Genomic DNA, 12,247 nt, shown 5'->3' with positions numbered 1-12,247 from the left:
CGCAAATTTAAATACCCCACCAATAATCCATCTGCATAAAAGTACAAAAATTAATAAAAAAAGATGGGTTGGTTTCAGTACTCTTCATCCTTCTGGTTTCCCCTTCACACACCACCATGGGGTAACATCAAATATTCACAGCTCAGCTGGCCCAGAAAACAAATGTCATCTCCATCTATTGGGAGAAATCAAATTCTTTCATGGACAAAACCAAAACATCTTCTTGTTGCAAGTAATCATAAACTGGGGAATACTGAAATGAAATACTGAAATGGAATACATCCACTGTTTATGATAGTGGGAAGATCAGTGATTCGGTTTTGTTTTTCTTCTCTTACAAAGGTTTCCACAGCTACCCTATATCACAAACTTTACACAGTGAGTTTTTTTTTTTATATGGTGAAAATGAAACACGGGTTTCCCTAAATTGCTAAGTGATTCAGTTGATCCTTCTTCCAAGAGATATTGTGCACAGTGCGTGTTTGTTTGTGTGTGTTCTCATTGGGAGGATAAGATGGAGAGAGAAAGAGAAAGGAGGGGCCAGGGCACCACATGGTTGTTTCAAAGGGAGAGGCAAGAAAAGCCAATGGCATTGCGACCAGTTTTTAAATTAGTCATTAATAAGATACAATAATACATCACATGTCAGCCAAAATTGATTTTTAAAACCACACCTCGAAGACCCAGATTGACTCTGCCATGTTGAATCAGATACACCACAAAACATTTTATTTTATTTTAATCATGTATGAAATAAAACCTCCAAAATGGTAACCATATCACGTAGGTTAGATTTTAACAACACTAATGAAACTTTGACCACCTTTTCCAATTTTCCAATATACAACCTGTAATAAGTAATTGATGATATGAAAAAAAGTTTTCCAATATACAACCTGTAATTGATTATATGAAAAAAAGTTATTTTCATTATTTCATAAACCGATGCAAGTTTTAGGCAGAAAAATGGATTGGTGTGTCAATATATCAGTTTTCTTTTAACAAAGGATGCACCTAACCTTTATCTCTCTCTTTGCATACTGAACAACCAGAGTGCCCTGGTCATGACAGAAACAGAAACGGTTTTAAAACATATTCAAAATTACCAATCAATACTGTTTGAAGAAGAGAAAGCATAGCAAGTAAATAGTTCAATTTGAAACTTTAAAATGCATAGTGATCATAATATGTATACAGAAAGGAATAGAACACAAAAAATGGCAAGAATGGAAGTTATAGAGAAATAAACAGATTGGTTTTATTTACTTCTCTAACACCCCAAGGAAACCAGTCACATACTAGAAAACACATTATCATTGTGGCCACAAAGATTAATCAAAGAAATGGCTAAGAATTTGTAATAAAAAACTTGAAACAGAGGTCTTACATTACAGAACAATGCAGCATAGTTGACCAATGGGCACTGCAGAAGGACCACAGTCCCTGAATCATGGCCAATGACATGAATTCTCGATCAGTATTGGAAAGAAATGATGTCACTCACAGTTAATCACTCAACCCAAATAACTATGAATGCTAAAAACTTTTGAAGTTCAAAACCCATTGTGAAAGTGAAAAACAGAAGCAACAAGAAGCTTAAACTTGATTCATTCATTCATTCAGCTTATTGGAGCAAGTAAGAGCAATGTGTGTGACATTTTCCACAATAGTAACATGATTAAATTAATTTTCATTTCATTACACTTGCATCAGCATCAGCATTTGCATTTGCATCTGCATACCGAATCGATCAAGGTCTGAAAACCACTTTCAGCCTCAATCCCTAGTTATTCATCATCTCATCATCAACATCATACTCCCTTTCTCCCTCTCCTTCCACCAGATCAATGATCTAAACAAATTCATCTTCTCCAAACAAGTAGCCTAAATCAGTTTTCCAGAACTAGGAAAACCCTAATCCAATTGAATTCCTCAATTCATGGACTTCTCCACTCAAAAACTACCAAAAATTAGAAAATCCTAACCCTAAAATTCCACTAAGAAGTAAGAATCTCCTCTTGTCCAGAATTCCACACAACAACAACATGAACAACAACAAAAGTCACAGAGCCAAAGGCAAATTCAAACACACACGCACGCCGCCTAATACATATATTATTCTATATACGAATTACGAAGAACACAACGGAATCAATCACGAATTTCACAGTTCAACGAGGCTCCTCGTCCCGCCGGCCGGAATTTCCATGGCCTCCGGACAACGAGGCGAGCAAATTGAGGTGGCCGGGGAGGTAATTCCCGAGCCTCGCCGCGGAGGCTTCTCCCATTGCGGCTTGTTGTTGCTGGTGACGGTGCTGGTGTTGGTGGTGGTGGAACAGGGAGTTCTGCGACGAGACGGACACGAGTTCCGGCGGCGCTGCGGCCGCGGCAGCGGCCGCGAAGCTCCATACCTGGCTGAAATCAGGGCGCGGCGGGAGCGCCCAGAGCGCGGGCGGCGTGGGCGGCGCGACGAGCGAAACGGCGTCGTCCTTGGAAACGGCGTCGGTGTCGTCGGGGCGAATGCGCTTGCCGAGGATGAAAGGCGTGGGGGCAGGGAGGAGTGGCTTGTGATCGGAGACGGTGGAGAACGTGGCCGGTGTGGTGCCGGTTCCGGTGGCGGCTATGATGGAGGGCTCGGCCTGGCGGAGGAGCCACTCGATGGTCTGGCCGTCGGACTTGTGGCCGAGCTCGCGCGTGAGCTGGAAGACGCGCGCCGCGCATATGATCGGCATGCGAATACGCCGCCCCCGACCGTCGACCTTGCTGTGACGGTCCTTGGACGGAGGTTTCTTAACGGCGAGCGTGGTGGCGGCGGCGGGTCGCTGGTGCGAGTCGGCGAGTGCGTTGGCGTCGCTAGTGGTGACGCCGTTAGTGGGGCCGTCAGAGTTGGACATGATGGTTGGAATTGGATTAGGGCGTGTTTGGTTGCGGCGCGAGAGAAGGAGGAAAAAAAGAAGAATGAGAAGCGATGAGAAGTGAAATGAAGGAGAGAGTAATGATTGAGGCAGAAACAGGAGATGGTGGAGACTGAAGAGGGGCACATGGGGACTGGGCCCCACACTCCAAACAACACCTCTTTCTCTTTCTATTCTCTAACACACTGGGACCCACTCACTTTCCGTACTCTTCCTTAGACTCTTCAACTTTCTTTCTTTCTTGTTTTCTTATCTCCACGCACCTACGTTTCATTATCCACTCTTCTCTTCCCACCTCTCCTTCCTCCAACACCTCATTATTCATTTCTATACTTCACCTGTCACATATTTTCGGACATCTTTTTCTTTCTCCACCCCCCTTCTTTCTCTGTTTACCCTCCTCTCTCACTTCCACCATTCATCAACTACAATTATTCTGCTTCCTTTTCAACTTAAATCAAAATTATCTATTGTATCCAGGCAAAATTATCCATTGATTCTTTTCTTTGAGTCTTCTGGGGTGAGTAAAAAATACTTCGACTTAAATTTAAAAAGTGTATATTAGTGATTGATAAGAATGTATCTTATATTTGTGTATAATTTGATTTATAGTGTTAATTCTGAGTATTTGTTATGATGAGTTGATCATCCATTATTGATTGATATGGATAATGGTTTCTAATTATTAGAAATATATTGGTATATATGTTGAAATATTTAGAAAATATTTATACGTCTTTCAATTAATAAATATTTAATTAATTTATCGAAATATTTTTTCATATATTTTGAGATATATAATGTGATTTAATTAATATTTAATTAATTTATCGAGATATTTTTCATATATGTTGAGATATATTTCCCTAAGACGTTCCATCGAGAACACTAACTCGTATAATACCCGAATTTCTAAGAATCAATTTCCAATTTGGAATTAAACAACTTACAATATTCAATTTACAATTTGGAATAAAAAAACATACAAAATTCAATTAACAACAAACAACCTTTTTTTCTCCAAAAACAACATAGAACAACACATAAAAGAATAATTCAATGAAAAGTGATTGAGCTTTGGTTTCCAGAAGCACGAGTGAGTTGATCAATTAACAAAGCTGCAATGCTTCCTGATCTCACCACTGTTACCAGTGAGCACTTCTATGGAACCCATCTTCACCATTGCCCTGGCAAACTTCTCCGACCAACTCGCACCGTTGTTTGCATTGCTCACCACCATTTCCCTCGTGGACTGGGTGGCGAACAGCGTCTGATCCGACGTGAGCAACCCACGGTGGCCGATCAACCCCTCGTAGTACTTGCTGTCCAAACGAAGCGGCGTGGAAGGATCAAAAGACACCGTTGGGTCCGATGTGGCAGGTGGCGCAGGACACTGCGTCTTCAACGTTTCAGCGTAGGAAGAGTCCATGGAAGGGTCTTGCTGGAACGTGTCATTGAAAGAGTACAAACGCTTGGAGAAGGATGAACAGTGCGACACACCGATCGAATGGGCTCCTGAAAGTGTCACCATTTCATCTGCAGACAAACCCTTCCGTGCAAATCTACTCACCAGTTCGTCCACATTCGAGGTCGGTCCAGGTAGATTCTGCCCCACTTCATCGGCGACAGAGACACGACCGTCTCTTCGTCCCGATGGAACGTCGTAGGTTATGCCACCAACTTTGAGAGCACTGTCTCGTGCTGCGAATGCCAATATGTCAGCACACGACACCGTTTCGGGACATGCAGCCTCCAACTGTATCTTTGCCTCCTCGATCACCTCGAACCCACGTAAGCTTGGGTTGTTCGCAAAATGGTCTCTCTCCGCTATTGGGTTACCCGGGGTTGATGCTAGCAACACAGAACCCTCACAACCCTAAACAAAGTAGAAGTAAATTCAGGTAGAACAGACACTAACATAAACACTGATTTAACACGGATACGGATATGCAGATACCTAAAAATCTCTAAAATGTAGGACATGGAACAAGAATCTATATATTATATAATTATAAATTATATAAATTGACAATAAAGATTTATATGTATAAGTATGTTTCAAATTATTTTTGAAGCGGAAAGATGTTTTGACAATTATTTGTTTCTTAGTTTTATAATCATAATAATAATTTATTCAATAAAATTTTAATTTTAAGAAAATTAATGTATTTTTGTTTAAATTGTGTTAGAACCGTACTAGAATTGTAAAAAATCTAACAAATAGTTTTTGAATCGGACACTTCACAGATACATGTCCTACGGTGTCATACATACGAGTGTCAGTGTCCGACAGGAATGTTTCATAGATTCAGAGTCTTTGACATGCAAACAGAAACTGAAAATATTGAATACATGTAAAGTGAAGTGAAGTTACCCTGACAAAGCAGTCATGAAAATGCATCCTAATGAGACCAGCAGCTATGCCAGGGTTTTGGGAAACGCCTTTGTTCACAGCAGTTCTCACTGTTTCCTCCGCAGATGGACACGTGGAGGCGTAGAAACCCACTTTGAGAGACGCTGAGGCCATTGATGAACCAGAAAGTAGAATGAGAACCAAAGCTGAAATCATTTGAAGGAAGCGTGGAGTGTTCATATCCATAATGAGAAGCTTGTTTAGCAGAATATATGATTGAAAGTTTGCAAGTTGAGGAGAAGAGAAAAGGAAGAGTTTGTGTTGTGTTGTGTTGTGTATCTATTTTGAAAGAGGTGAAGGGAATGTATTTATAGGTTGTTTTGAAAGAGGTGATTGAGATGAAATCAAATTGTTGAATTGAAGTTGTGATGTCTGCGGTTGAACACTTCTCTTTTGTTCTTCAACCTCAATCTTTTTTTAAGGTTTGATCATAGGAAAACTAAGACAACATATTCATTAGTTGAAGTGTGAAAATTGCAGCTTCATTAACTGAGTCAATCATGGTTTTGGTGGCTGCATGTATCTGCATATGCATGTGGAATTTAATTACTACAATTTGACAGTATATTATGTATGGTGTTTTCCAGAACAATGCAACAGAAGCTCTTTTCTCTTTCCTTTCTTCAAACTTTTTCATCTCTAAAAGTCTGCCATAGACGGGTTCAAGAGGAGTCAAGTGGATAAATATATAAGTAAATAATTTTCTCCTTAAAAACACGTGTTTCTTCTATTTTATGGTCCCAACAGCAAAAAAAATAAGAAATAAGGTCAACCTTATACGTGGTTATACATAATGCAATATATATATATATATATATATATATATATATTTATTGCATAAAAAATAATAGAGATCTTATGTAATAATTTTATTAAAAGTTATAAGTTTTATTACGTTAAACAAAATAAAATAGTTTTAGCAAATCCAAAAGTATTTTTTATATTATATTTACAAAAAGTGTTATCTTTAGTATTTAACTTATATCCCAACAAAGTACAAAAATATGTATATATTGAAGATCAGCCATTAAAAGAGAAAAATTAGGCATGTAAAAAAATATAATTTTAACAACGTTTTTATTATTTTTATTTTATAGCATTTCCCTATTTGCTTTATCTTTTTTTTTTTATACCATATCTATTGTTATATATTTCATTGGTATCGTTGTTTGATCTATTTCTAATTAGTATCTTTGTATTTATCCACGATCTCATACTCTCGTAATATGACTATTCAGGTGATTTATAATTAATATATAAATTTTCAATCACTCATATAAAAGATAAAGTCTAATTACTTATATAAAATAATTATTTATCTTTCAATAATATTAATTAGAATATTAAAAATTTACATCCTTAAAATAATATAGTGTTTTGTAATTTGGCCCAACAAAGCTTGAAAGCCTAAATGAAGATGGACCAGACCAAACTTGCAAGCAAAAAAGGTTGAACAAAATCCAAAGGCACTTAGTGGAATGAGCCACGACTGAGTGAAATCAAATTATATAAAAAGAAAACAATCATTAAAAAGAAATATACGAAGGAGAGTAAAGAAAAAAAAAAGAAAAAAAGTTTGGATACCAATTGAGAACAAAAATCTCACAAAACTAGTTTAGAAAGATTTTAAATTATAATTTGTTTATATTATTAAATTATGTGAGATTTTCAATATGCTATTTATACCGAGAACATCAATGAATAAAAAAAATTAATAGCAGATAATACTATAAACCTTACAACTTTAATTATGATAAACTTTCAAAAGAAAATTAATATATATATATATATATCACATAAACATCATTAGAACAATTTATTTGAAGTTGTAATGAAATATCTTATGACAAAGACTAAAACTAATGTAAGAACAAATATGACTCATCTTTAAGGAAAGGTGATCATAAGGTCTTCTAAAGGATGCACAAATAAATTAAATGATTTATCCATTGGTATTTGATTACTAGAAGTATATAACACTACAAGAAAATCATAAAATAGAAATCAATTTGTAGAAACCAAAATAATTAGTTGCAATAGTAACTAAATTGGAGACCATTTTAGAAACTAAAAAAGAAATTTGGTTTCTAAATTAGTTTCTATTATTTTCTATTATTGTTAAATAGTTTCTAAATTGGTATCTAATTAACAAAGGTTTTAACTACCAATTATTTAGTTTCTAAATTTGGTAGCAAAAACCTTGGTTGCTAATTAGATACCAATTTAGAAACTATTTAACAATAATAGAAAATAATAGAAACTAATTTAGAAACCAATTTTTCTTTTAGTTTCTAAAATGGTTTCTATTTTAGTTCCTATTGTAACTAATTATTTTGATCTTTAAAAATTGGTTTCTATTTCATGGTTTTATTGTATTTATAAGTATTACTTATAAATACGTATGTAAATTTAAAATCATTTAAGTAAACTAAAATGTAGTTCATTAATTATGTGATCACTTGATTTATTGTATATCAATAGTCCCATTTTCCCATTTAAAAAAATTCCTTATGCTTCCCCCATAATCTCCTTTACTTAAATTTATTTTCTTAAATATTTTAAATAATTTATTTATTCTAAGCTGGTAAAAAAAATAATTTACTCAAATTAGTCAAACTCAAACTAAAATTGAGACATTAGAGTTTCTAATAAATTTTGAATGTATTAGGTGTCGTCGTTTGATATATCTATTACTTGTAATATTCATTGCATGTTCAGTATTTTTCTAGAAAAAGTTGAATATGTCGCAATGAGTTTTGTTTTAACCCTTAAAATTTCGAGATAGTTCAAATTTGCCTATTTTAGGTTGTACTTTTCACACTTATAAAATATTAATTTGAAGTAATAGAATTTTTAACAGGTACCAAGCAAAAAAAAAATGTTGGATTCCATTTACCTAAAATTATGTTTAATATACTAAGTCAAAATTGAATGGTTCCTTATGAATATTAATTAACAATAAGTTGTTTTGTCAACGGAAATGATGGCTCCATTTTGTTACAAGTTGAGTTAATTTGTATGATATCTCTCAAATAAATAAATATATAACAATTGAGTGTTTTCGTACATCAAATTTAATAATTGATTTAATTATACTCATACGTCAATTTTTAGGATTAATTATTACATTATTTGTTTTGGAGTTTGATTATGTTACGATTCTGTTAAACATATTTTGGTTAACTGAAATAAAATAATTTAAATTATTGATATCAACTCTTAAATAATATAAACGTTGGAATAATAACAGTTATCAAACTAAAAACCTTTGTGTAATTCCCTAGCCACCATGATAGTTATGTGGATGATAATTTAATTATAAATTAGTTTTAATAAAATATTTTACAAAATATTTTTTTAAAATTAATCTGAAATTTAAATAATTCAAAAATAATTGTTCTCAGTGGTGGTAAACCCATACTTTTAAAAAGTTATAAAATGTTCCTATTATACAATGGAGATTATCAATATTGTATTTTAAGATAAATATTAAAATGTTCCTCTCATTAATTTACTAAAAAAATTTATTAAATAAGAATCAAATTTAGATAAAAAAATAATTAGTCACTATATTAACTAAATTAGATAACTAAAAAATTATTTATATCTAAAGTGATTTCTATTATTAATAAAAATTTATAAAATAATTTTTAAGTTGTTATCTAAATTAGTTACTAATATTTTTGGATTTTAAATTAATCATTAAAAGACTAATAGTGACTAATTTAGAATACATAGTAACTAAAACCTTGATAACTAATGATTAAATACCAATTTAAAAATTATTTTATTAATAATAGAAACTATTTTAAAATACATTTTTTTTAGTTTATAAAATTGTCTCTAATTTCCTCAAACATTAACTAATTATTTTAGTATTTAAAATTAGTTTCTATATGATTTTTTTTAAAAGTGATTACTATGATAAAAAAAAAATCCAATCTAAACTATTGAAGAACAAACCAAGAAAAATATAAGTAAATGATTAAAATCTTCCTAAAATAGAAAATGAGTTTTATTACTTACAGTGCAAGGAAAGTTATGACTGAATAGATAAACATCAAGAAAATTCAATCTAACACAGTGGAAAAAGACCACTTAGCCAATAACTTCTTCATTAGATTTCTCCGATAACCATTTAAAGTACATTATTCAAATGCAAGGGAAATCAAGGTATTATTATTGTTTATCAGCAAAACAAGTATTACAAGAAAACATGAATAAACGCCCTAGAGGATATACACTTGAATTGGCACGAATCAAACTCAAAAAACAGAAGAACACTGCAAACCATTTCAATTTCACCCTTCATGCAAGGAAAATATGAACAAATTACCAAAGTTTTTCAAAGCTTTTTCTGAGAAATATTAAAGAGTATTACTCTGTGTGTATAAGGGTTGAAACACTCCTGAAATGTTTAGAAGCGTTAACTAATTGACAAAGCTGCACTGCTTCCTGATTTCACCATCGGAGCCAGTGAGAACTTGTATAGAACCCATGCGCACCATTGCTAGGGCAAACTTCTGAGCCCAATTTGCACCATTGTATGCGTTGCTTTCAACGATTTCCTTTGTGGATGGAGTGTCGAACAGGGTCTGATCTGATGTCAACAAGCCACGGTGGTTGATCAAACCCTCGTAGTATTTGCTGTCCAAACGAATGGGAGTGGAAGGTTCTAGAGAAACTATGGCGTCTGTGATGGGTGGTGGTGGAGGACACATGGCTTTCAAGGTTTCAGCGTATGAAGGGTCAAGTGAAGGATCTTGTCTGAGTGTGTCACTGAAAGAGTATAAGCGATTTGAGAAGGCACCACAATGTGCCACACCGATTGAATGTGCTCCTGAAAGTGTCACCATTTCATCTACAGACAAACCCTTTTGTGCAAAGTTACCAATGAGTTGATCAGCAATGAAACCTGGTCCAGGAAGATTGTCTATGACTTCATCACCGATAGAGACACGACCATCTCTGCGTCCTGATGGAACATCGTAGTTTATGGCACCAACTTTGGAAGCACTGTCTCGTGCTGCAAAGGCCAAAATGTCAGCACACGATACTGTGTTAGGGCATGCAGCCTCCACTTGTTTCTTGGCCTCCTCAATCACCTCGAACCCACGTAAGCTTGGGTTGTTGATGAAACTGTCTCGTTCTGCTATTGGGTTACCTGGTATAGATGCTAGTAACACAGAACCATCACATCCCTGATCACCACAAGAGGAGCACAAACCAATTTCAGAATCATCAGAAGAAACTCATATGTTTTTAAGAAACTGATATGTTTTTAACGTTTATTCTCTTTGAAGTGATTATATATATATATATATATATATATATATATATATTCTGTATAGGATTACTTTTGTATAGATTTTTTTTATCAATAAAAAATGAATAATAAATAAAAGGTATTTCATATATACTTCAACTCTTATAAAAAAATCAATTTAAAACTTTTTTCCTCTTTGGAAACAGAAAAATATCTTAATTCCTACCATTGATACAAACACCTTCTACTGATTATATAGATTTTTTAGAAAAATTAAGAGACATCATACCAACCATTCTCTCAATACACCAATTTGAATACGAAAAATATATGAAGGGAACTTACCCTAACAAAGCAATCATGGAAGTGCATCCTAATGAGACCAGCTGCTATGCCTGGATTGGCAGAAATTGCTTTTTCTACAGTGCTTTTCACTATTGCCTCAGCAGATGGGCATGTGAAGCTGTAGAAACCCACATCCAGAGATGCTGATGAGGGCAATGATGAAATACTTAGAATCAGAAGCAAAGTAGAAACCATTTGAAGCAAGCATGGAAGATTATCCATTGTTGTTGTTGTTGCTTTGATTGAAAGTTGCAAGACAAAGACAAGAAAGAGAATCTGTGTTGTACTTGTGTATATGATGCTGTAGACTTTTGATTAAGGAAGAGTTGGAGACAAATTGAGCTCTAGCAAATGTATTTATAAGTTTATTTATAGTGAGTGAGTTTTGATGATTTGCTTAAGCCAACAATCAAATTTAAACCGTGTTGTACCCTGCAAATTAAAATAAGTGTTAGTTGAATTTGTCTGCCCTTGAACCTTTCTCTTTATCCTCATGACTTTATCTCTTATTTTTGCCTTAACTTTAGAAATTAGAAAACGAAATTAAACCTAACTCAAATCCTACAACAAATAACATATTAATTGACACTTATAACATATTATATCTTTAGTGTCTTGAGTAATCAAATTGGGTATAAGTTCCTCTAAGACATGTTCTCATGAATCATGTTTACCTATGTAGTTGGATTAAGTTTTGTGAATGACAAAATTTATTCATGTTGTCAGATTTCTTATACGTGCATCCACTTAGGTTTGGATGTTTTTGTAAAACCGATTTTTTATGTGATTGATCTATTTCTCGGTATAGAATAAGAGATTGTTCTTGATCTTTTATGTATAAGGGTTGAAACATTGTTCATATTTCATTAAAATCATTAAAAAAAAAAGTGATGACAACAATGATACCTTAAATTCATTTTAGGAAATTTTTCAGGCTTTTTTGGTGGGTGCATGTGGCATTTAACTAATCTAATGCAAATTGATGTGAAGTGTTGGCATTTAACTAATGCAAATTGACGAAGTGTTGGCATTTTGTTTACAATTAAGGTAATTGAAACCACTTGCCACTGCTTGTTGCTTATGTGAACAAGCTAAGCACACCAAAGAAAAAATAACAGTATTTTGTTTGGACCAGATTATTATATTAAAATGATGTGACGTTTTTTGGTATAAAATTAAGGTAGAAACTTTCATGGTAGTAATTGATTAATATATACAAAACCTCTTGTATACCAATAATTAGGAAGTGTTCAAAGCCACAATATAGTTGCAAGAACTTTTCTGTTTTGAGATTAATGAATTCAGTTT

The 12,247-nt window shown here is 33.8% G+C and overlaps 3 protein-coding genes across 3 annotated transcripts; all 3 read right to left on the bottom strand.

Moving 5' to 3' along the window:
• Nucleotides 1–1,657: 1,657 nt before the first annotated feature.
• LOC137806032 (transcription factor TCP7) lies at nucleotides 1,658–3,034 on the bottom strand. Its single transcript, XM_068605914.2, has one exon. The coding sequence runs from the start codon at nucleotides 2,892–2,894 to the stop codon at nucleotides 2,172–2,174; it is 723 nt and encodes a 240-aa protein (XP_068462015.1). The 5' UTR covers nucleotides 2,895–3,034; the 3' UTR covers nucleotides 1,658–2,171.
• An 804-nt stretch (nucleotides 3,035–3,838) lies between these two features.
• Nucleotides 3,839–5,585, bottom strand: LOC137806029 (peroxidase 5). Its single transcript, XM_068605908.2, has 2 exons — nucleotides 5,290–5,585; nucleotides 3,839–4,791 (listed from the first exon to the last, which is right to left on the bottom strand). Exons 1-2 carry the CDS (start codon nucleotides 5,512–5,514, stop codon nucleotides 4,021–4,023), a joined length of 996 nt encoding a protein of 331 aa, XP_068462009.2. The 5' UTR covers nucleotides 5,515–5,585; the 3' UTR covers nucleotides 3,839–4,020.
• A 3,825-nt stretch (nucleotides 5,586–9,410) lies between these two features.
• On the bottom strand, nucleotides 9,411–11,350 carry LOC137806031 (peroxidase 5). The gene is made up of 2 exons (XM_090300738.1): nucleotides 10,940–11,350; nucleotides 9,411–10,529 (listed from the first exon to the last, which is right to left on the bottom strand). Exons 1-2 carry the CDS (start codon nucleotides 11,159–11,161, stop codon nucleotides 9,759–9,761), a joined length of 993 nt encoding a protein of 330 aa, XP_090156864.1. The 5' UTR covers nucleotides 11,162–11,350; the 3' UTR covers nucleotides 9,411–9,758.
• Between the last annotated feature and the right edge of the window lie 897 nt (nucleotides 11,351–12,247).

Source organism: Phaseolus vulgaris, chromosome 3 (assembly GCF_051622355.1).
Source record: "Phaseolus vulgaris cultivar YP4 chromosome 3, ASM5162235v1, whole genome shotgun sequence".
NCBI lineage: Eukaryota > Viridiplantae > Streptophyta > Magnoliopsida > Fabales > Fabaceae > Phaseolus > Phaseolus vulgaris.
This window is presented reverse-complemented; position numbering and strand designations above follow the sequence as displayed.

What these genes read in the sequence shown, in the direction of transcription:
- LOC137806032 (XM_068605914.2), bottom strand. Translation starts at nt 2,894, where the DNA reads ATGTCCAACTCTGACGGCCCCACTAACGGCGTCACCACTAGCGACGCC.
- LOC137806029 (XM_068605908.2), bottom strand. Translation starts at nt 5,514, where the DNA reads ATGGATATGAACACTCCACGCTTCCTTCAAATGATTTCAGCTTTGGTT. An exon ending in TTCATGACTGCTTTGTCAGG is followed by an intron (nt 4,792 to 5,289) that starts GTAACTTCACTT and finishes TACTTTGTTTAG; the next exon opens with GGTTGTGAGGGTTCTGTGTT.
- LOC137806031 (XM_090300738.1), bottom strand. Translation starts at nt 11,161, where the DNA reads ATGGATAATCTTCCATGCTTGCTTCAAATGGTTTCTACTTTGCTTCTG. An exon ending in TCCATGATTGCTTTGTTAGG is followed by an intron (nt 10,530 to 10,939) that starts GTAAGTTCCCTT and finishes TGTGGTGATCAG; the next exon opens with GGATGTGATGGTTCTGTGTT.